The sequence below is a fragment of the Dama dama genome, chromosome 33, assembly GCF_033118175.1.
Source record: "Dama dama isolate Ldn47 chromosome 33, ASM3311817v1, whole genome shotgun sequence".
NCBI lineage: Eukaryota > Metazoa > Chordata > Mammalia > Artiodactyla > Cervidae > Dama > Dama dama.
Genome location: NC_083713.1, coordinates 13,630,014 through 13,655,497, shown reverse-complemented (window position 1 = coordinate 13,655,497; position 25,484 = coordinate 13,630,014). Strand labels below are relative to the sequence as shown.

Genomic DNA, 25,484 nt, shown 5'->3' with positions numbered 1-25,484 from the left:
GTGAGCGAGTAGCTTTACGTGCGGTGCGACGGCAACGGCGGCGCGCGTCTTCCTCCTTTTCCTACCGCGGGGCCAGAGTCCCTGAGGGAGTCCAGCTGCGCTTAAGTCTGGCCGGCGCGACCTGTCTCCGCAATGCCCCCCAAGAAACAGGCTCAGGCCGGGGGCAGCAAAAAGGCGGAGCAGAAAAAGAAGGAGAAGATTATCGAAGTGAGTACCTACTCCCCTCCCCCACTCACGCCGCGAGTTCTCAGGAAAGCAGCCTCCCGGTTCCCCGCTCCCCGACTCCTGTTCGCGTCTTCTGGGCCCACGTGCCCCTTGCTTTGGCTCTGTGTGCCCACAGCCCCTTCTCCAGCCTCCTACTGACGCTCGCTGCCTCTCATCGCTATAGTGACGCCGCGGGCTCCCCCGCACTCAGCCTTTGCTTCTCCGCCCCACACAGCCGCCTTCACCGACTCCCGTGCGAAACGACCCCCACCCCTACCCCAGTGCCCTCACAGGGTTGTGTCCTCTAGTCACCGAAATTGAAGACGTTTCTAGGCTTGTCTTAAAAAAGAGAAATACGCTGAACTGTCTCGGACCACACTCTTTCTGGAAGGTCGACTTATGACGAGCCTTTGTGTTTCGTGTTTCTTTACCCATCACCTAGGAGTAGTGGTTACTTCCTTCAAGCCAACAGATTACTTCTTGGTGACATTTTTCGATCCACCTCTAAACTGTTTCAAGTTACATGAAGAGAGGAGATTTCTTTCGTATCGTATCACACTGTCTTGTACATGACGCTTGTCACACAGGTTCTGGATTAAATTTAAATCGAAAGACGTTTTAAGGGAGATGAGGTTTCTTGTCACTAGCTGTGTTGTGTTGCATCTGAATTTGTTATATATATATTTATGTAAATTCATTTAGTTCACTGATTCTATTGCCTTTTAATGGCAGAGGGAAGCTATTGACGTTCTTAAATGTTTTATATTTGTAGTCCAACGACTGTATCAGTGAATTTCCTTTAGAGAGTGAACCGTGTTTGAGATAACATAAACGTATCGTATGGACTTCTGTGGTGACTCAGTGGTAAGGAACCCGCCTGCCAGTATAAGAGACGCGGGTTCAATCCCTGCCTCGGGAAGATCCCCTGGAGAAGGAAATGGCAACCCACTCCAGTATTCTTGCCTGGGAAATCCCATGGGCGGAGGGCTGGCGGACTACAGTCCATGGGGTCACAAGTGTCCGACGCGACTTAGCTACTAAATAACAAGGTATTTCTTTCCCAAATTCCTGCTATTAATCACTCATAATTAAACAGTTCCTCGTGTGCGTTAGAAGTAGTTGGAAAAGCCTTGACCATTTTCCTACATGAGATATATCTGAATAATTAATGGAGAGCCGTTTCAGGAATAGTTAACTTTTAATTAGAACACGAAAAACCTGTTGGGTGTTTTGAAATGGGATATTTATTTGTAAATGATTATTTTAATATTCAGTATATATAGCCTTGAAAAATGATAGCAGTGAAATCCTTCAGGGTTTCATTGTATAAACCTAATCAGAACTTGTGTTTGTCAGAATATCACAAAATTTTTAGTGTGTTGATTGGATTTAACTAACATGCTTATTTAGAATTCTAGTAGCTTTGGCAGGGTTCCAGCTCTGAAGCAGAACAGTGTATTCTTACCGCCAATTTGTGCTATTTAAGAACTGTCTTGAAGTAGCATAACTAGAGATTTGAAAACAATCGTCACCTTCACATCTGTGTCTGCTGTACCTCTTTGAACAATCTGGACTCTTGACACTTGGTAAATCTCTGGGGATGGTTACCTGATGGCATTTGGTGCTATGTGAACCAAGGGCATTTTAGGGGTGGCATTTCACTTGTTAACTTCCTTTACTGAGGTTGAATTAACACATTCAACCATGATGCAAAGTAAAACTCACATATAGACATGAAATTAAATATTATGTGACAAAGTATACTTTATGCATTATTGAGTTTTATCTGTGTACAGTTATTTTTAAATATTTAATTTTGTTTTAAGCAGTTGTATTTGAAAATTATAGTACTCTCCTAACTAAAAATGATAGCTGTGGATTTATTCATCTTGTAACAAGGTTATTTTTAAGGTAAAGAGAAGAGGACTTTAGTTTCATTAATGAAGACTTCACCAGAGAAAAATGGAAAATAGCTGTATTCTGTAGCCAAAAATATTGGAATAGTAGGAGTAAGCCTTTCTGCCCACATTTAATATATGATGAGTGATTTTTTTTAATAGTAATTTTTTTTAAAATGGTAGTGTGCTGCTTAGATGTTTACTACCTCCAGAGAGGAACCACAATATTGTAAATTGTAGGTTAAGTTTTATCATTTTTTTGCGAAACTAGATTTGTAGAGAATACTATGTTATTCAGCCTGGTTAGGGAACAGTATATTCCATTTCATCCGGAAAAGCACTTGTTTCATTTTTTTGTACAATTTGAACACTGTTAACAGAAAGGCTTTTTATTACCAAAGCCTTTGAAAGTTTAGATGAAGTAAAATATATATATTTTTAATTCTACACATTTTAAATTTAATTTTTATATACAACTTCTAAAGGTTACTTTCCATTGATGGTTATTACAAAATATAGACTATATTCCCCATGTTGTACAGTACATCCTTGAGCCGATCTCATGCAATATTTTGTACCTCACACTCCTACACCCCTATATTGTGCCTCCATAACCACTAGTCTGCTTTTTTTTATAATCTTTTTTTTTTTTGTACTTTTAGAGTCCACGTATAAGTGATTTGTCTTTGTCTTATTTCACTTGGTATAATATCCTTCAGGTCCACCCATGTTGCTACAAATGGCAAGTTTATTCTTTTTTATGGCTGAGGTGTATTCCACAGTATATATACCACATCTTCCTTATCTATTCATCTGGGATGGACACTTACGTTGCTTCCACACCCTGGCAATTGTAAACAATGCTGCTGTGAACACTGGGTTGCATGTATCTTTTCAAATTAGTGATTTGGTTAGTTTTTTTCTAGGTGTATAACCAGAAGAAGAATTGCTGAGTCATATAATAGTTCTGTTTTTAGTGGCAGTAAAGGATACTTTGCAACAAACTTACAATGAACATGTGGCAGTTGAAACCTGGTTCATACTGATAGTTGATTTTTATTACCATAATATTTGTGGGAAAAGTATTGTCTATATTTGACATGTGAAAGGTTAATAACATTTCAGAGTCTGGTTCATTTTGGAAAGTTTGTAGGCATATGACCAGAAATTATAAATTCACCAAAAATTAATAGTTAAGTAGAACATATGCTTTTAAGCAGCACTTTTGAAGAGATTTTAAATAAGTGGCTGCACTACCCACCTGTCCCCTATTCTATACCTATGTTGCTTCCCTGCCACCGTCTAAGACACCCACTGTAGAACAGCAGCATACATAGGTTTTGAGAACTTTAAGAAGTAAAAAGAGGCATGAGAGGCAGCATAATTTAATGAAAAGCACCAGCTCAAGGCCAAATAGACCTGGGTTTGAGTCCCATATCTTGCATTAAAATTTCAAACTAGTTTAGTCCAATTACCTGACCTATCTAAACCACAATTTCTCATTAGCAAAATGGAGCTAATTCGTATCATTCCAGAACTGTGGGTTAAATGAGATGACATGTAAAGTACCTGACATATGTTCAATTAATAACAGCTGTTGTTAATTCATTATTATAAAAAGGACCAGTTAGGGAAGTTAATCAGACTGACCTGCACTGTTTATACAGTGCTTACTTTCTGTCACTTGAAATAATTAACTTACAGTGCCTGCATTTTTTTTCTTTCCCTATTTAACTCCCCCAAATTTCATGAATTCATTTGCATTTATAAGTGTATGCTTCCCTGGTGGCTCAGACAGTAAAGAATCCGCCTGCAATGCGGGAGACCTGGGTTTGATTCCTGGGTTGGGAAGATCCCCTGAAGAATGGCGTGGCTACCCACTCCAGTATTCTGGCCTGGAGAATTCCATGGACAGGGGACCCTAGTTGGCTCACAGTTCATGGGGTCACAAAGAGTCAGACAGGACTGAGTGACTTTCGCTTTCTTTATGAAAAGAGTATATCAGAAAAGGTTATGGTTCTGTTAAACATTCATACAGTTGTCTCAAATGGCATATACTATTTCCTTTCTTTGGCTAAAATTTAATAAACTGAAATCAGCTTTGGGAAATGGAAGGTTTCTTAATGGAAAAGAGGAAATAATGGGTTAGGGCAAGCAAATAAAGGATGTCCAGCTAAGGCCTTGTAGCAGCAAAGAAGTAGTAATTGAGACTTAGAGGGACAGGATCCAGGTGTGTAAAGGATGGAGAAAGAGAAGTGATTCTTGTTGCCAGTGAAAAACTTCAGCTAAGGTCAACTGTTTATTACTTGAAGCTGGATTAACCAGAAGCAAGGTATCCATTGCATAGATGGACAAAAAAAATATAAGAGTGCATGTGGGGATGAAACTAATGAGGTAGAACAGTGCTGGCCTTTGTTCACACTGGTGAACAAAAGGAGGACTCCAGTGATCTTTGAGCACTGTCTATTACTGACCTGCCCTCACACCCTCTTCCTTTTTTCATATATCTTAATTTAAGATATAGAGGCTTGTCTGTAAAAGCAGTAGGATTACTTAAGGGTAAGAAGGGGAAGAAAGTGTCAGTTTTAAGTCAGGTTTGGAGTTCACTGAATGTTAAGACTTTTGAAGCCTCTGGGAGCCATCCTTTTAGAATTACTGCCTGGTCTCTAAACTCCTTTGTATTTTATTTCCCATGCCTGAAACACACATTATTCCTTCCTTATCACCTTACCTTTGGGACCTTATTAATCTAATGAGAACCACTATTTCCCTAGGGTTGAGTGTAACCTCTTAGTCTTCCCATCTACTGTCCCTTGACCCTTAAATCCAGGTTACTCTTGAGATAAGGGTCTCTCCTATATTCAAAAAGAAGGGAGAGGGAGGCTTTAAGTATTCCAGATTGCAAACTATCCTGTTTTCAAGAGGTACTGTTAGTGTATCAGGTCCACAGTGTAGTATTCAGAAAACTTTGTGTACCGACCGACCCTGTAACTTAACTGGTTTCTCTGGGAAGTAGTTTTTCATGGTGGAAAGAAGAGGAACTTTGCTTAGACTCAAATACCTGAACCAGACACAGATCTCAGTGTTCGGGGGAAAGAAAGGAAGAGAAGCAAGCCATCTACAAGTGATAAATTTTACACAGCTCCTTTAATTCCCTCACTGAAGTAAGTATTATTAACCTTTTTGCATTTGAAGAAAGAGAAACAGGTTAAATAACTTGCCCAAGGTTGTTATTGAGGCAGCAAGTGGCAGAGTTAGGATTTTGGTTCCCGAGTCCTTCCTGTTAACCACTGTGCTTCACCTCCTTGTAATAAGTCTTTTGACTTGCACTGCAGTCCTGAGATGCTAGTAAGTTGAGACCCACTTTACAAATAGGAAAACTGGCAAAGAAGGTAATTTGCCCAGTTTTGTTCGGTACTGGAGCTTAGGCACTCTAACTCCAGAGCTTATATTCTGTAAATCATTACACTGTACAGCCTGCCCCTTATTAGCAGTGTTACTTCAAAAGAATTGAGTTTCAATATCCACATTTACAGAATGAGATAATATGATCTTTAAGAGGATTCAATAAAGTTATATATTCAGGAGTCTATGTTTAGTGAATGCTAGATGTAAATAAGTGTCCTTTATCTCTGGAAAAAACAATAATTTCCAAGATCTAATTAGAGACTTTCAAAAGACAACTCATTCATTATCTCTTTAGACTGGTTAATTATGTGCTAAAGCAGTGTAATTAAACCTGAAAAACTCTTTTTCTTCTGGGATCTGGAGCCTATACACCTCTACCAGAAGCTTTTGTCATGAGTACTTTCTAGCTGGCCAGCACCCCTTTGAGGACTTTTTTCTTTCCCAAATCTTCATATATCAGTATCTTTCTGTTTGGCCTTGCTCAATTCTTAGTTTGCTTCTTCTCTGTATTAATACAGAAAGCATGACCTGAACCCCAGACAGGCTCTTCTCTGGCGAGACATGTATAGATGGTATTGCACTTTCATGCTAGTAACTTTAATCTGAGGTTTTCTATCCCCTTATGAGACCTCATTTTTTTGTAAAAGGAAAGTACTTTATGACATTTCACACCTGGTTGCTGTATGCAGTCATTTCTCCATATGTCACTTTAACCATTTTTTTCTTCTGATTGGATTGTGTATTAAACTCTATAAACAAGGGAAGCAACCATATTTTCTTTAAAAAATACAGAGAATATCAGCTTGTATATGCCACCTACCACCTTTTTTTATATGCATACGCTGTAGGAAATTCATGCAGAATTTTGTAATATGATGCAATATTAAAGCACAGGCATTTAAGTAGGGAAACTGAAGGTTTGCTATATGGATATAGATGAGATGAACCAGGAGCTGTTTCCCAATGAGAAATAATCTTTCAAAACTAAAATCCTCTTGAACTTTATGATCTTGAGAGCATTGAAAGATATGTTTTATTAGTTTTTTCCACTTCCAGTTTGTTCGCATAGGTATATAAGTATTCTCTACCTATAATAACTTTATTCTTACTACCCTGTCCCTTCCCTTAGAACTAATATCTAAAATAAAGGCTTAAAAATAGGCACTTAATTTATTTCTGATTGAATGCCTCTCAAAAGATCTCAGGTGAATTTAAGACCTTTTTGCCCCTTTCTTCCTTTTGAAAGCTCACTTATAAACGAGCATGAAGGAAATCCAAACTCTGACTTGAAATTAGAAGACATCTATAATTTTGAACCTCAGCATACGAAAACTGATAGTGGATGGATGATGGTTTGCTTAACTGATCTTGTAGAACAGAGCGGTTGGGAGTGTGCCATTGAGAAGTAAGTGGGTTTGCTCTGCAAAATTTTCCAGAAACTCAACCATAGCAGGTACTAGGTAATGCAGAAGGCAAGGGACTGAAAACTAAGGGTTTAAAGTACAGAAGTAACTGATAGTTTTTATTTATTACCCCTGCAAGAAAGAGGGCGGAGGTTATAAATCAGGAGGCCTCTCTGCTTCTGTAACTAGGCGCAAGGGATGTGGGAGGCATGGTTAAAATGTGAGCCTGAAAAGAGCCACTAAGATGTCTATGTAGTAAACTAAGAGACACCTCCTACCTGCTCTCTTCTTCAGTCCTCTAGCCAGGCTTGTTGCTGTCCTAGCCGAAAGATCCTTCTCAAGAGAAAGAGAAAAGACAGGAAAAAAGACTTACGGATACCAGTGTTTGGTGGTTTCCTGATAGGCTTTTCACCTTAGGATGAAGCTCACTCAGTCTACCCTCCTGTGTACTTTCTAGGGTTCTCATACAAATTACCACAAATTGGGTGACTTGAAACGACAGAAATTTGTTCTCTCACAAATATGGAGTCTAGAAATCTGAAGTCCGGTGCAGGCAGGACAGTGCTCCCTCAAGACTCTAAGGAAGAATCTTCCCTTGCCTTTTCTTTTTTTTTTTTTTTTAATTTAAATTATTTATTTATTTTACTTTACAACATTGTATTTGTTTTGCCATACATTGACTGAATCCGCCATGGGTGTACATGTTTCTGGTGGCTTCCAGCTGTCTTTGGCATTCCTTGACCTGGAAGCTGTATCACTGTAATCTCTCTGCCTCTTTCTGCACATTGCCTTCTCTCTAAACCTGTTCACCCTTTTCTTCTCTTATAAAGATACTAGTCACAGGATATGTAATCCAGTGTGTCTTCGTGTTAATTTATTATAGCTACAAGGACCTTTTTAAAGTCACATTCTGAGGTCTGGGTAGACATGACTCTGAGGGGGACACTGCAGCATTAGTAGTCAGAGACTGTCGTTTAGTGCATGTAACGTGCATTCCACAAGTGATAGCTGCTATTGTAGTAATAGCTTTCCCAAAGTACTATTTGATAATATTCCAAATTTAAAGTGTTGATTTTTAGTTAGGAATACTTCAATTTTAGTATTTCTATTTTAGCAACAGCTAGTAATGCATGCATTTTAAATTTGAGTTCTTTAATTGTTTAGAGAGGATAGTTCTATTACCCAAGAAACCAGTTCAGAACTTTATGTATCTGCTTATGCAGTATTCCCCAAAATGTGTTAGTAGTAAGTTCATAATCCCTCATTTTTTGCTGAGAAAAATGCTTTCTGAGGTAAAGGAAGATTTAGGATGGCTGCCTCCCCTCTGGGTAAAGGTTTTCAGATATCCTGTGCATAAGAATTAGAAACTCTGTTGAATAAGCATTTTCCTAAACTTATTTGATTGTTGAACTAATTATACTGTTGTAACAACTCTGCATATCCTGTAATACTGATATTCTAAAACAATTCAGAAAAAGCATCATAGACTAACAAGTTTAATGATAGTTATAAGTATGTATTGAATCCTCAGTTCAGTTAAGTTCAGTCGCTCAGTCGTGTCTGACTCTTCAAGACCCCATGAATCGCAGCACGCCAGGCCTCCCTGTCCATCACCAACTCCCGGAGTTTACTCAAACTCATGCCCATCGAGTCGGTGATGCCATCCAGCCATCTCATCCTCTGTCGTCCCCTTCTCCTCCTGCCCCCAATCCCTTCCAGCATCAGGGCTTTTTCAGTGAGTCAGCCCTTCGCATGAGGTGGCCAAAGTATTGGAGTTTCAGCTTCAGCACCAGTCCTTCCAATGAACACCCAGGACTGACCTTCGGGATGGACTGGTTGGATCTCCTTACAGTCCAAGGGACTCTCAAGAGTCTTCAACCCCACAGTTCAAAAGCATCAGTTCTTCGGCGCTCAGCTTTCTTCACAGTCCAACTCTCACATCCATACATGACCACTGGAAAAACCATAGCCTTGACTAAACGGACATTTGTTGGCAAAGTAATGAATCCTAATGTATCGTTAATATAAATTGCTAACATATTTCAATACTGTTTCTCATTTAGGACAAAACTTTTGGTCTGAAGAATAAGAAAGGAGCAAAGCAACAGAAGTTTATCAAGGCTGTCACTCATCAAGTTAAATTTGGTCAACAGAATCCACGTCAGGTAAGTAACTTAAATTTCTGCATTTTCTTCATATGGATGTAATACAACATTGTTGCAGATAAAAATGTTTGGTGCTATAATTGCGTTTCAAGACAGAATCCTACTCTGTAAACTTACCTGCATCTTGTCTTGGTTACTCAGCAATACCTTCTAGATACTCTTCCAGACCATTTTTATGTAGCTCTCATTTATTCCAGTGGCTGCATACTGTTCTATGATGTGGATGTACTGTATCCATCTTTTCACTCTTTATGAGTAATCACTTTGTTTCCAGCTTTCAGACTTTAAAAACAGTTCTACAAGAAATTCTCTTGCACAGGTGTTTTTACATGCATTTGTGCTTTTTATTTATGTAGCATAAGTTATCTGGTGACATATTTCTAAATAAAGGGAAATGAACTTCTAATTTTAAGAAGTTTGCCTGATCATTCTCCATAGAGATTGTAATACTTCACATTTTCATTTGTAGTGCATGAGTTATAGGTACTAAAGCTCTTTTTAATGTTTTCCAATCTGATTAAGTATAAAGTGATACCTCATTTTTCTTTTCCTTCTTCCTAGTGAGTTTGAAAATTTCCTTAAGCTTTTTGACTGTTTGAGTCTACTTCTGACTTTTCCCTTCAAATCCTTTGCTTTTTTGGTTTTTTGTCTTTTTATTGTCAACTTGTGAGAGAGATATAGATAATTTGTGATGTTTCTGTTACATTTTGCTGTACAACAGTCTACATTATAGATAATTTGTGATGTTTCTGTTACATATTGCTGTGCAACAGTTTTTAGTTTTTGTACTGTCAGATATGTCTAGCTTTTCTTTTATATGGTTGAAGAGGTCTTCCCTGCCACCAGATTATGTGTTTTTCTTAGATTTTTTTTCTATTTACAGTCTGTAATTTATCATATAAATTTATTTTGCATGATATTTCGTTTGAAGTAAATAGCTAGCATCATTTATTTCACTGAATTGAAACATCCCTATTGACATATATTAAAGTCTCATATATATTCGGATCTATTTCTAGATTCTCTTTTCTTTCCCTAAACCAGTACCACATCGATTTTGATTATAGTGGCCTAGTAACATATTCTGTTAGCTGATAAGGCAAGTCCTTTCCTTTAAGACGTTGCTCCTTTTCTGTTTTTCTTGGCTGTTCTTAGGCATTTATTTTTCCAGATGAATTTTGGAATTATTTTTATCAATTGGCAACTCATTCAAAAAACTTCAGACACATGTTCTTCAAATCTCTGTATTCTCGTTTCTTTTTTTTAATGTAGATCTTTTGCTTTGAGTTTAGGATTTTATAGCCACAGACATTTATTTTAAAAAGTACTTTTTTCACCCCCCATCTCCTTTTCCTTAATTTTGAAACACCTTTTTTTCCATCTGAAAATACCAAAATATATATTCATAAGATGGTTAGCTTCTATCACTGATTCTGTCTACAGATTAGTACTTCCAACACTTTTCTTTCTCTTATGCATGGTTTGACTCAAGAGCCAAAAGCTTGATCTTCTACACTGCTGACTTAGTAGCCTGGTCTAATAAAAATGTATGTGCAGGCTTTGGAATCAGATCAGCCTGAGTATGCATCCCTCTATCTTATTTGTTTTATGATCCTAAATTATTTCATGACACTGGTCTTCAATTTGTAGTACAGTGAAAGGGCAATTACCCTTGTAGGTTTTCTGTGATAGTTAAATGAGAAGATAATGTAAATCTTCTGGCATAATGTAAGGATTCATTTCAAACATGTTTCCTCTTCCTGTTTTTTCCTTCCAGTGGGAAGTATATTGACTGGTAATTTAAAATTTCATCAACCTTAGAAAGCCATAAAATGTCTTGCGGACTTGAGAGTACTTTCAGTAATACATTTTTTATAATCTCTTGGGTAACTGGCCTTTTATCTGTGAACTTGAGGTATCTAACCACCATACTTAACACTGGAAATGAGCAGCAGTCTTACTGTTAGAGCCAGGCAAAAGATTCTTCCTCCCCCCACCCCATCCCCACCAAACCTATGCTGCAGAGGATGATGACCTTACTTTGTGTCTCCTCTAGACATATTTCTCCCCACACCAGCTCAGGGCCTCAAAGTCACTTACCCCAAGTCCATCTTAAGATACACTTCACTGCCCATGTGGCTGAAGTAGTCAATGCGAGGGTATGTGCTGGGAGTATGGACAGAGTCTAGATCCAAACCATGTCCTCCCCTGCACCTGCTGTCTCCCCGCACACATGTGGTGGAAAGAGGAGGAGCCAGGGATTGATTCTTGCTTTACTGCTGTGCTCCATGTGGAACTCCATGAAACCTGAGTGTTTTAAATTTGAACCTGCTCTTCCATGTCACGAGGTATGTTTGTCAAGTAGGGGTACAAACCATACTTTGTTTAACAATCATTTGATTTCTAACATAAATACTTACGAAAGTGGTTCTGATCCCCACAAACATCTGATACAAAGAATACTTTTATTAAAAATAAAGTGACTTAAGTTTCTATTTTTAGAAAACTTTTCTCATTGTTCTGTTTGAACACATCTGACCACATCATCAAAGCCAGGATTTAGAATGTCTTTAACCCTATTATAATACTTGGCCAGTTCTTTACTAAAATTTCCTTTCCCTTTAATACTTTCTTGTCCTGGATTTCTACTTATTTCTTTGATGTTTCTTTCGTCCTTTAACAAGCTTTTCAGGTTCTTTTGGCTTGTTTAACATTGATACTCTTCAGGATACTGTTCTCTGCTCTTACACTTTTTTATGGTGTCCAGGCATAATCTCATACACACCCTTTATTATCTGTAAGCAGCTATTTCTAAAATCTTTATCTCAAAGCTGACCTTCTATCCAGGAATCAAGATCCATGTCCAGCTGCCTCCTAAATAGTTCCACCTTTCTGCCCTGTCAGCATCTCATACTAAGTATGTCTAAAACTGAACTCATCTCCACCTCCTGCCATGAAACCTGTTCCTCCTGCATTTCCAGTCTTGTTTAGCATCACTAACCATACAAATGATAGTCCTAGACTCCTCCCTCTCCCTGATACTTCATGTCTAGTCAGTCACTTAGTCCTAACAGTTTTAGCTCCTTAACAGCTTTCTTCCACCTTTTCTCCATCCTTGCTACTAATGCTGTTTTAAGCTCCTATGCTTTCTTGGCTACAGCAATTGCATTAGCCTCCTAATTTTCCTTGCCTTCATTCTTGGACTCCTTTCAGTCAACTCTTCATAAAATTGTTATTATGATCTTTATGAAATGCAGTCTGATTGTGTCACTGGCTTACTTTAAACTCTTGAATCTCACCCTGTCCACCTGTTGATACAGTCCATATTTTTCATGGATGTCTATCATAGCTGATTCATCTTTGCATTGGTTGAAGCTTCTGTTTCTGCACTTCTTGCTTATCAAAAGAATTCATCCATAAAGTATTAGCTCAGTCTAATTTTCTTAGGCATATAAGCATTCTTTGTTTCCAGAGCACCGTGTATTATATTATAGTTGCTGACATGTCTGTCTTCCCACTAGATTCTGAGCTTCTTTAAATAAGCATCTTTGTCTTTTCATCTTTGTATTCCCTGTCATCTAACATAGGACCTGACATATAAATGTTTGGATGAAACCTCTAATCATATTAGGTATGTAAATTGTGTGCCTGGAACTATGTCATATGTCATGTTTGTTTTGTTTTGTTTGGTCTCCCACATTGACCTAGCCCAGTGTTTTTCCCAAGGGTACTTACAGATATTTGTGTTGGTGTAATTCTTTATTGTGTGGGACTGTGCATTTTAGGATATTTATATCTCTGATCTTCAAAATGCACCTACTTATTTCTGGGGAGTAGGTTGTTGTCACAAGAAGAAATTTCCAGGTGAGAACCATTTGCTAAAAATGCTGGGCATGTAGCATATGCTTAATAAATGCTATCGCTATAAGCTTTTGAATATGCTCTTAACTTGGCATGGTACCATGTATAGGTTTTTTATAAGAGTCAATTGCTCTACAAGATTTAGCAATTTCATTTACTAGTTTGACACACCATTTAATATATACTGGAAGGCCATTGTAACATTGATTTTAAGAAGTAAGAACTATATACATGTAATATGTGATTGTCTTTGTTATGTCAGTGATATAGACATTACTGTGTAGTGAAAACAGTTTTATTATATGGCATCAAATTTATATATCATACCTGGTAATATTATAGGTAGCACAAAGTGAAGCTGAAAAGAAGTTGAAGAAAGATGACAAGAAAAAAGAATTACAAGAGCTAAATGAGTTGTTCAAACCTGTAGTTGCTGCTCAAAAAATAAGTAAAGGTAAACTTTAAATTTCAGAAGTGTTTTTACCAATGTAATTCATATTTGAAAATTCTTAAATGTTTTCTTCAGTTGTATATGCTGTGAAAATAATACTCTGTCAAAATTATCTATGCGGATTCTTATTATTCCTTTTTATATGTGCATACCTGTGTCATACAACTGTTACGTCCAGCCATTAGCCCCCCACCCCCCATAAGAGAAGATTAAGGATTTTGGCAGTCTACTAGTTGATTTATAATCTCTGATCTTTGGTGGTAGACACAGCAAACCTATGGTTATAAAAACTGCAAATCCCAAACTCTTGGCACTGCAAGTACATTTATATTTCTCTTTTGCCTCTTACCTCATTGACTCCAACTAGACAAGTAACTATAGAATAACATATGCACTTACTTGGTTTCCTACCCCTTTGCTCTCTTTTTTTGGTAAGAATAAAGCAAACAAATACAGATATAATATACTATAGAAAGAACCTCAAAGAAATGTCTTAATATTCACCTATATGTGTGGTATTTCCTCTCACACCAGTGAACAGAAAATAACAAATTAACCAAAATTATTTGTAGCTTAGAAGGAAGCTGTACTTTGTTATCTGGCAGTTTTTAATATAAATGCCATGTGCTCTTTGACTTAGGTGCAGACCCCAAATCTGTAGTATGTGCATTCTTCAAGCAAGGACAGTGTACTAAAGGAGATAAGTGTAAGTTCTCTCATGACTTGACTCTGGAGAGAAAATGTGAAAAGCGAAGTGTTTACATTGATGCAAGAGATGAAGAGCTTGAAAAAGGTATTTTTTTTTTAAAGATGTATTCTTAAAAGTAGTTATATTTTTGATTTGTTGTTACTAAAATATTTAGTAGCTTGAAGACCATTTCAGTCTTAGTAGGACTGTTTGTCCTGAAGAATAGTTTATTGTTTTTTGTAAAATCTGAATTTATCATATTATGGCCTTTGATTAAGTAAATGAAGATATTTAAAAACCAGTGGCAAAAGAAAAAATAAATAAAAACCAGTGGCTTATTTTGTATTTGTCTCTCACTCTTTTTTCTAGTGTTACCTTCTCATTTGCCTGAGCTACTTAGATTTGGTGAAAATATCACAACACTGTTTATTCTTACCTTTGGTGTTTTAAAGGAAATGGTCTAGGTCATGAGTTTTATAATATGACTTTCTTGTATAAGGATATATGCAATGTATTTTGGGGACAGTAAACAAAATTACAGTATTTAGTCTCCATATCTCTCTCCATTTAGATACTATGGATAATTGGGATGAGAAAAAACTGGAAGAAGTTGTGAACAAGAAGCACGGTGAGGCGGAAAAGAAAAAACCAAAAACTCAAATAGTATGTCCTTTTCTTGAATTGAGTTGCTTTGGTATTTATCATTAGGGAGAGTTATGTGGCAAGATATTTCTGCTATTTTCTACTAGATTATTATTTAAATTACTGGATCTTTTCATAAAGATAAGGTGATCAGGCTTTGTGTTTGGAATATACAAGTGTCAGTTATGCATAGTTCTTGTTCAAAAGTGACTTAAAAATCCTGTGACGAAAGTTCTTCAAATGCTATTTTCTGAGATGGTTTTACTTTCTCAAACAGGGATGAATACACGTTTTCATAGAAGAATTCTTAACTTTTTATACAAAATGAATGGAGGGAGAACTGTTAAACTACCCTGTCTAATTCATAACTTACTCTGTTTTAATGGTAGGGAGACATTTAATCATAAAAGTAAAAATATTATTTTGTATGAATTGCAAAAATGAGTTTTTGGTACATAATGATTCTAGTATTATTCCAGGAAATGTACTTTTACAAATCAGTGCCCTGTTTCTCAGATTTTACATTCATGTCCACATACTCATTCTGTAGTATACTTACAAGTGAAAAATCTTGCTGTGTTAGAAAAATTCTGAATATTGTTTTTACTTATCTCTTGTAGTCTTTTAGGAAAAGAATATTGCTTATTAATTTTTCCTTCTTATTTGTAAAGTGTATTACCTAAAGCTTCAGTACAGTTTCATCTTGCACCCATTCATACCGTGCTCCCTTCTTATACAAAATTGACTATAATTTCAGTTAATTGAAGTGATGTTTGCATCTTTACTGCTTGTGGTTAGTTTTTAGAAAAGATCAAAACAAAGTTATTGGTTTTATTTTCTTGTAACCATTTTTAATTTCTCATATTTAAAAACCACTCTTTGGATTGCATTTACAAAGACTAAATGTCAGCAAATCCTTTTGTATAATTCAGTTTAGAGCAATGTCAAAAATAAATATTTTATACAAGTCCTCTCTAAAGGAAAGTTACCATTGTATTAGATATTTTAAGATTAATGTATATTTACATTTCTGTACACAGGGTATTCTCTACCTAAGTGGTTAGCTTAAAAAAGATGTGAATTGAATGTAACTGTTCCATATACCTAAGCATTTACCTCGGAAACGGACCACACTGAGCCACTACTTGTGAATAATACTGTCTCTCTAGGTGTGCAAACATTTCCTTGAAGCTATTGAAAACAACAAATACGGCTGGTTTTGGGTATGTCCTGGAGGGGGTGATATTTGCATGTATCGTCATGCACTTCCTCCTGGATTTGTCTTGAAAAAAGATAAAAAGAAAGAAGAGAAAGAGGATGAAATTTCATTAGAAGATCTAATTGAAAGAGAGGTAACTGGTATCTTTTTCCTACCATAAAACTCTAAAGCAGTATTGTGAAATTCTAATATTTACCACTTGGGGGCAACAATAGCATGTTGTTAAGAAAGGGAAAAAATAATACGAATTTTTCTCAAAGCTTCCTTACTTTTTATTTGGTTAATCTTACATGTCAAAAAATGTAAACCTAGCCATAATCATGATATTAATTTTAGGATTGTGAAACAGTTTTTTTAAGTGCTAGCCACTGGCTTATCAAACAAATTATTTTCATAAGATTCATATACTGCTATGTCAGTTCATGAAAATGCTTAATCAGTATTCAGAATGATTGAAGTTTTAGATGTTTTCCTTGATGTCTTTATTTTTTCACCATTTTGCCTAGTTATTTATTGGTTATTTTAACATGTGAAAGGAGACAATTCCTTTACAGCTTTTCATGTATATTTCATCATTTCTGGCCTCAACGACTCTTCATCTGCTCATCTCTGGTTCAGCACAAGAATTTTATCCTTTGAGCTAGCAGATAGGTTTATTGAGTCAACAGATAAGGCTTCTGGCAGTGACATGAAAATGTTGAGATTATTGGAAATATTAGATTTAAGGTTGTATGCTTCAAACAGTATCCATTTTGCCTTGCTATGGGTGGTCTAAATATGTTTTGTAAATGTCTAACTTTGAAGTTATATACATTTGTTCTTGAAAGGATGTATCATTTAGTGTCTCACAGGAGGCAGTATATTGTGATAAAAAATGTAGACTTGAAGTCAGATATATTTGGAATTATTTGTATCCTAGTTCTGCTACATATTAGCTAAAACCTCATCTTTTGAGAATCACAAATGAAACTTGGATGTATTGCTGCTTTTCGTATTTATTGTTTTCAGCTATTGATTTTAAGACTTTCTCATGACAAGTTTTACTCACCTTCGATTTTGAAAAGACATCTAGCTCAGAATAATGTATTTTATAATGTTTAGAAATGTTTGTATCTGTGGACACTCATTTTGCTCCTTGCCATGAAAAGTAAAGATAAAGCAGTTAACTGCAGATTTAATGTCTTCATAACAGTCATAGCAAGGACTTAATTGAACTAAGAAAAAATGATTAGATATTATCATAGATAATTTTAGGGGGGGAAAAATTAACTTTTTTATCTTTGCAGCGTTCTGCCCTAGGTCCAAATGTTACCAAAATCACTCTAGAATCTTTTCTTGCATGGAAGAAAAGAAAAAGACAAGAAAAGATTGATAAACTTGAGCAAGATATAGAAAGAAGGAAAGCAGACTTCAAAGCTGGGAAAGCATTAGTGGTATGTCCCAAACTCCTAAATAGGTTTTCTAATCTTTCTTTCATTTTATAATTTCTATATTATGGAAGATTTTATCTCTATTTAATTATGTATATGTCTAAAGTCAATGACCAGCAGAGATTTTCCTGGCAGTCCAGCAGTGAAGACTCCACTCTTCTACTGCCAGGGGCATGGGTTCAATCCCTGATGGAGGAACTAAAATTCCACATGCTATGTGGGACCACCAAAAAAATAAAGGATTTTTAAAAATAAAATCGATGACTAAGAAATGTTTGAAGTTTGTCCTGAGTTGATATATGTGTGTATTTGAATAGATCAGTGGTCGTGAGGTGTTTGAATTTCGTCCTGAGCTGGTTGACGATGATGATGAGGAAGCTGATGATACCCGTTACACCCAGGGAACAGGTGGTGATGAGGTAAGAAGGATGCTTTGGCACTTCATCTTCTCATGTTGATTGAGAGAAACAGAGAGAGTGACACGAGAGCATACAGTTAAGAGTACTAACTTGGAGGCCTTGGTTCAGATCCCTACTCTACCCTGGAAAATTAGCTACACTCTAGGCCTCCACTCTCATCCGTAATACTGCCATAATGATAATCCCTCCGGTCACAAAGTACTTCTGAGAATTAAATGAGTTAGTGAGTTCATATTTGTTTATACTTCTTTATACAACTTGGGATAGTACCTAATATAGTGTTAAATGCTTGAGTGTATTAGCTGTAAAATGTTTTACTCTCCCTCGCAAAAAAAGGTTTTTGTTTAATACTTTATAATAAAAAAAAAATCATGAGAGAGAGACACTAAAAGTACAGAGAAGGGAGCAGAAGACAGCAGCAGAATTATTGGTAATAGATAAACTTGGTATTACTAATATTAATATTTTAACTATTAACTATATTTATAAAATAGCAAATAGCTTTTGATTTTTCATATGATTATCATAAAATTCTGAATTCTGCCTTTGAGTTAAAAGATTAAAGTTATTGTATATGTAAAACTATGATGTCAGGAAGAAGCTTCAAGTGTGACATTTCTTTTCCTTTCTCAAAAAGTGTATAAAAGAAGTGAATTTTGGCAATATTCATTCCTTTTCATTTGGCACTGTTAATTTTCTGTCATTAAGATAAATGTCAGAGGTAAAGGGCAAGTAATTTATGAAAACTATTTTTATTAGTAACACTCCTTTTCTATGTGTTTTTAAAGGTTGATGATTCAGTGAGCGTAAATGACATAGATTTAAGCCTGTACATCCCAAGAGATGTAGATGAGACAGGTATTACTGTAGCCAGTCTTGAAAGATTCAGCACATATACTTCAGAAAAGGATGGTAAGTATTGCTAATTTTCATGTAATTCCACAAACTAAGAAACTGTCTAAAGGAGGTTAGACCAGTCTTGGCAAACTTAGATGGCTGCAAGTACCAGACCGGTAACATGATTTGGCTGAATATAAAGGTAGTAAATAGTGGAGGCTGTGGAAATGGGTGGCTGGTTGGATATTGAAGCCATTAACTGAAACTTCAAGGAAATGAAAATGAGTTTGGGAGCACACGAGTATGAGATATTTTGCTTATCAAAAGTGACATTGTCTAGGATACTGTGTAGACATTCCCAGGAGGAAGAGGTTTGAAAGTCATCTGCATTCATAGCTAACAGGGAATGATTTCACCCAGGCCCAATACATAGGATAAGAGTGTTCTAGAACAGACTGCTGAAAACATTAATGTTTTAGAGTAGTAGAAAGGAAAAAGCTTGGGAAAGTTACTGAGAAGAACAGAATTTCAGGAAGATTAAGTCGGGTGAGAGTTAGAAATAATTAATTATGACTGGGGAAAGAATCATAAGAACAGAGCACACAGTTTTCACTGGGACTACAGTGGTATGAGGAGTGAGGAGAACAAGTGAACTTAAATCACTCGCATTTAAGGACTTTTAGAGGGAGACATGGTCATGAGAGAAGGGTCTTTTAGAATATGGGAAATCTAAATATTATCTGTTGACCAGAAAAAAAGGATCTGAAAAAGAAAAATTGAAGACGAAACAGTGCTAGATATAGAATCAAGATCTGGAACTATAAGTAGTTAAGTTCGTTCGATTAAGAATAAGAATGGACAGGAGGCTGGCTCATGTATATTTGGAAATAAAAGATTGCTAATACAATTTATATCTAATTGTGCCTTGAGTAAGAAAAAAAAAAGTTTGGCACAGTTGCTGTGAAGGAAAAGGGTAGACAAAAGTTGAGAGGGGGAAAAAAAGCTAAACCTTATTTTTACAGTAAAGAAATACAAGTTATAACTGGAAAAACTGGCCTGCCCTCCTGAGATTTGAGAATGCTGTTAGACTATTGTCTTAATGGCAATTGCAAACTAATTTGCTCCTTTTAGAAGTAAGGCTTTGGTAGTAATAGGCACAATTGCAAGTACCTCGGAGGTTTTAATTCCTAAGAATTTGTCATCGGAGATGTATGAAATAACTTTAAGCTATTGCATATTCTCTTCTGTTCATTATTGGTGTCATTGAACAAGAAAGGGAAGCATTTTTGTTTTGTCAGTCATAATATCTATAGCCTGAAAGAAGTAGCTGCACAGCCCCAGGATTATTTTTTCCACAATTTGATGACAAGATGAAATGTTCCTGCATTTACACCATTACAACTTGTGTGACTTAACTACTATTTGTAAAACCAAAAACTCTGTAGCTGCTTGTATCATGAACATTTTTTAGATCACATAATCATTTATCAAAATACATGGAAGTTGACTTTAAAAACCTAATTGTTGGGCCATGTAGAGAATACAGAGTTGTATAAAATAAATCCTGCCCTCAAATGTATGAACCATTAAACAATCAGATGTCTTCAGTGAAAGACATATTTTATAGTGGGTTTAGAAAACTGATACAGATAAGCTCAAAAAAAGAAAATCAGTTCTTGTTAGAGTAATCTTAAGGAAGGCTTTCATGGAAAAAGGAAAAGAAGTATATCAGTCTGTAACTATTCCTAATGGACTAGTGTTTTCGTTTTCTAGGCCTTATTGATTTTAATTTTTATTTTTAGAAAACAAACTAAGTGAAGCTTCCGGAGGTAGGGCTGAAAATGGTGAGAGAAGTGATTTGGAAGAGGACAACGAAGGGGAAGGACAGGAAAATGGAGCCATCGATGCTGTTCCTGTTGATGAAAATCTGTTTACTGGGGAAGATTTGGATGAACTAGAAGAAGAATTAAACACACTTGATTTAGAAGAATGACACCAAACAAGTCAATGAAAAAATTGAGCCAGCTCAGCATGAGTTGAAATTGACTACATTAATTTTTTTCCACCTAAAACTCTTCAACAGGATGTTTGTTTCCCATGCTGATTATGGAGGGCTTACTTCCTCCAAAAAAGGAATATTCTCCCTACATCTTGTTTTCTGACTTTGGCTACATCTCATAGTAAGTTCAGAGTAGTTCATGATAAATTAAAGATAAATGGTCATTGCAGAAAATGATTGATGGTTGTAATTGTCCACTCAAGTAGGAAGTGTAAACTGCTTTTCCAGCTTTTGATTTTCATTGGGCATGTGTTGTTACAAGGACAACATAAATTTAAATTACCCTTCATTTAAGGCAATTTTTAATGAGTGATTCTATTTCCTTTGTATTTATATGTTCAGAAGACTGCCTAAGATATGAGCCTGTACTTCATCAAGGAAACTGCATATGCAGATTCAGTATTGTATATCTTTGGACAATTAGATGGACATTTAAAATGAAACTTCATTAATCTGACAGGATCAACTGCAATGCCCTGTGTTAAACTGTTTGAAACCACTCCCTTTTCTTTTTTGCCAATAAAGTTGTAAATAAAAACAGTGATACAATAAATTCCAAATACAGACCTTTTTTTTTTAATGTTTTTCTCTGAAAGTCTTCTGACTATTTCTAGCTTGAGAATTTTTACTAAATATCTGTTAGAATTAACTGTCACAAAAGACGCAGACACTTAAAGGATTCTCTTAATGCCGATTACTGGACTGAGTGCTGATAGCACTACTGTGAGTTTAGTAACACAGATACTTAGCCTCAGAAAGAAACTATGGATGGTGTTATATGAAAGGGTAATTACTGAATTGATAGATCATCAACCTAATTAAGTATCACCTACATGCATATGGGCTAGCAGTGCAGGTAAAGCTGTTGTACCAAGTACTACTAAAGCATCATTGTGGAGATCCATTGTGTTACAGTGGTATATGATGAAGTTGGATAACCTTGTGTAAAAGAGTGTAAAGAAATCCACCAGAAAAGTGGGCAGGGGGCCTTTGACACTGATACATTTTCAAATACGAATACAGTGCTGCTTTTGTTATTTGCTAATCTTAATGGATTTTAAGGCAATTAAGATAATAGCAGTAAAAGGTCAGGTGACCTAGGCCCTAATTATATGATTTTTAAATTCTTTGAACTTTAGTTTCTTTGTCTGCATAGAGAAGTTAAAGTGTTTCTGAATTGTGAAAGCTAAGAAAACATGATTGTAAATCTTATTAGCGATAACATCAAAGTTGATAGAGAAATTGAGTTCTTGACAATTCAGTACTATTAAGGTTTAGACTATCAGGAGCCAAGTTTCCCATCTACGATGGAAGTATACTTTCATACTTTTCTATGAAAGATTTATTTCCTTGTTTTTATTAAAAAGCTTTAAATACTTAATAATGAAACGTTTCAATTTGAAGTATTATTTCCTTACAGCAAGCATTTGATTTTGAAAACCAGTTTTCTTTAATCAGTGAGTTAAAAGGAAAATGCTATAGTGTGAAAGTAATTTTCATTACCCACGATTCTTTACACATAAGACAGCCTTCATCTAATTTGCCTGTCTTCCATTAGAAAACAAATATGCTCAGAGAATGCAAAAAAAAAAAAAATTTAACCTGAAAAAAATCAGAATGCAAAATTAAATCGTATATGGGCATACCTCAGATATTTTGAGTGTTCAGTTCAAACAACTGCAGTACAGCAAAATATTCCACTAAAGCAAGTCACACAAATTTTTTTTCCTGTTACATAAAAAAGTTTTATTTACACTCTACTGAAGTCTGTTAAGTGTACAGTACCATTATGTCTATAGAACAGTGTACATTCCTTCCTTAAAGATACTGCTAAAAAAAAAGGCTAACCATTATCTCATAAGTGAACCATCACTTCAGGAAGTCACTGATATAAGAAATCACATCACAGATCATTAAAGCAGATATTATATTAATACAAAAGTTGGCAATGTTAGAAGAATTATCAAAGCATGACGCAGACACAAAGCAAGCAAATGCTATTGGAAAAATGGTGCCGATAGACTTGCTCAGAGAAGTACAGTTTAAAAATGCTGATACTGGACGTTTATCAAATTGAAGGCCTATGGCTTCCCTGCATCAAGCAGGTCTATCAGCATTATTTTTTCACATGTTATTCTTAATGTTTGTTTTTGTTTTTTAATATATAATGCTATTGTACACTTAATAACTTAATAAGCTACAGTGTGAACTTTTATTTGTACTGAAAGTGAAAGTGTTAGTTGCTCAGTTGTGTCCAACTCTGCAATTCCATAGACTAGCCCGCCAGGCTCCTCTGTCAATGGAATTTTCCAGGCAAGGATACTGGAATGGGTTGCGATTTCCTTCTCTGACGGATCTTCCTGACCCCCAGGGATTGAACCCGGGTCTCCCTCATTGCAGACAGATGATGGTCTCAGCCACCAGGAGAGCCCTATATGTACTCTGAAACCAATAAATTTTTGTGACTCACTTTATTGTAATATGCACTTTTATCGCATATTAATGTAATATTGCACATATGTAATACGTGGTGATCTGGAACTGAACCTGTGGTATCTCCAAGGTGTTCCTGTATTATTGACAGTGCAGTTACCCTGTCTTGGTACAACAAATCTGACATTGGCACTTGTTTTCAAAACCATTTACACGAAACTTTAGTTTTGTTTTTTTTACACATTGCTCTTCTGTATAATTTCCATTGTTAACATGGTAGGTCTCTGTAATCTAATTTTAATTATTTGATGACTTAGCTTCATTTTTAAAGATTTGTGATTTAGGAACTTACAATGTAAGCCCTTCACAGAAGGGCTTTACCCATATTTCCCTTTAGTTTGTTAATGAGATCATTTTCCTTAACATAAGACCTTTTTATTTTCTTTAACATCTAGGGGGTTACGTCAGTCAACACTTTTTATCCTGTACTCAATAATTGTTACTATCATGATCCTATGTTTGCCAAAATCTTTCTAATGCAAAATAATTATAATATTAACTTCTTTTTGCACAGATAATTTATATAATACTATAGACCTACCGTGAATGGACTGATGCAAAATTGTGTAATTGTTACATTTTTTTAATATTTGAATTAGGCCATTCTGACCAGTAAGTGGTTTAGAATGTGATAAAAAGGAATCTACAGCATCATATTTACATGTAGCAGATCATAAAGCATTGCATCCATCCTCAGGTTTTAACACACACAGTGCACAAAAGGGAGTTTGTGACAGAAGTTATTACAGATAATAGTATTGAATGAGTTCTATTCATATTCTGTGTAGTGAACTTTGTATAAAGAGCTTTCAGGATCACAGGCTACAGACTGGTCTTTATATATTAAAGTGGAGATCTGGGATTCTGATACACATACAGATATCTATCTGATATCTATACAGATACATATACTGATTCTGATACATACACTGTTAATGTTAACGCTTCCAGGTATGTACACACTGTTCGTACTGTATGAACTTAGGTATGTGTAGCAATGAATGTATTACTACAAGGAATACTATGTGAGAGGTAGTAGGTGGACTACCAAAATCTTGTGTTTGGGGTTTTTGTCTTTTTTTCAGATGCATATCCCATTGGTAATAGTATTTTCTGAATGAGGATAATACCTTGTTTCTCAATTAATAAAAACTACAAAGATAACTTTAAACTAGAATTTAGTACCATCCACAAAATTTCATGGCTTCGCTGGTGGCTAAGACAGTAAGGCATCTGCCTGCAATGCGGGAGACCTGGGTTCAGTCCCTGGGTTGAGAAGATCCTCTGGAGAAGGAAATGGCAACCCACTCCAGTATTCTTGCCTGAAGAATTCCATGGACAGAGGCATCTGGTAGGCTACAGTCCATGGGTTCGCAGAGAGTCGGACATGACTGAACCACTTCACTTCACAAAATTTCATAGTGTCTTTAGAAATAAATCTGAATACAGCTGAGTGCACACACACAATCCTGAATGGCATTAGTACAAAATGCATTTCCAAATACTCCCCCTCCATTTTAATGTATGTTTACCCTTTCACTGTTCGTTACCTTCTGTTAATAGGCTATTTATTCATTCAATTAATAGGTTTTTGTGCCTTTTCACAAATAAGATACTTCTCATAGGCACTGTAGCATGACTTAGCTTAAGACTTTGTGCCTGATTTGAGTATACATTTTAGAAGAGCAGAGTCACAGCTGTGTAAGGCTATGAAATATGAAACTGAAATAGCAAGTACATAACTGTTAATAGGAATGGCTTTTCTATCAGACTGTAGGCAAACTTTTCAGTCATTTTGTATTTACATTTCATTGAGTATTTAGATTTTTTTAAATAAAAATGTCTTTTGTGAAAAGTATTTTGATGGACATTTTCCAGGCAAAGATGGTTATTTTATACTCGGTCCCCAGAGACATATACTGGTTTTGAAACAAATGTAGGTAAAATTAAGTGGTACTTAGGGACTTAAGCACTAGGACTTAATTTTGTTAGCCCTGTCTAGTTAGCTTAATGCTAATAATTCAGAAGACAGTTAATACCTGACCACTTTTTTTGACACTTAATCTTGAGAAAAGGGTATGCGAATGTTTTCAAAGTAGCATATATATACCAGTTTCAATTTTACATGTGCAGTTGTGTCTCTTTACCTATGAATCCTTTAATCTGTACTTAATCTTACCTAATTTTTAGGAATTAGGTAACTGTATTTCAATGACAAAGATCTACTTTTACATATTTTAAGAATTTTGTAATGCTGTTACTATGTTTATTTGGTAGTTATTTATTTTGAGTAATCTATTTACAACT

At 35.8% G+C, this 25,484-nt stretch overlaps 1 protein-coding gene across 1 annotated transcript; it reads left to right on the top strand.

Moving 5' to 3' along the window:
• On the top strand, positions 1 to 25,032 carry ZC3H15 (zinc finger CCCH-type containing 15). The gene is made up of 10 exons (XM_061135774.1): positions 1 to 207; positions 8,977 to 9,078; positions 13,282 to 13,393; positions 14,031 to 14,183; positions 14,650 to 14,741; positions 15,890 to 16,072; positions 17,226 to 17,372; positions 17,687 to 17,788; positions 18,577 to 18,700; positions 20,428 to 25,032. Exons 1-10 carry the CDS (start codon positions 133 to 135, stop codon positions 20,616 to 20,618), a joined length of 1,281 nt encoding a protein of 426 aa, XP_060991757.1. The 5' UTR covers positions 1 to 132; the 3' UTR covers positions 20,619 to 25,032.
• The last annotated feature ends 452 nt before the right edge of the window (positions 25,033 to 25,484 follow it).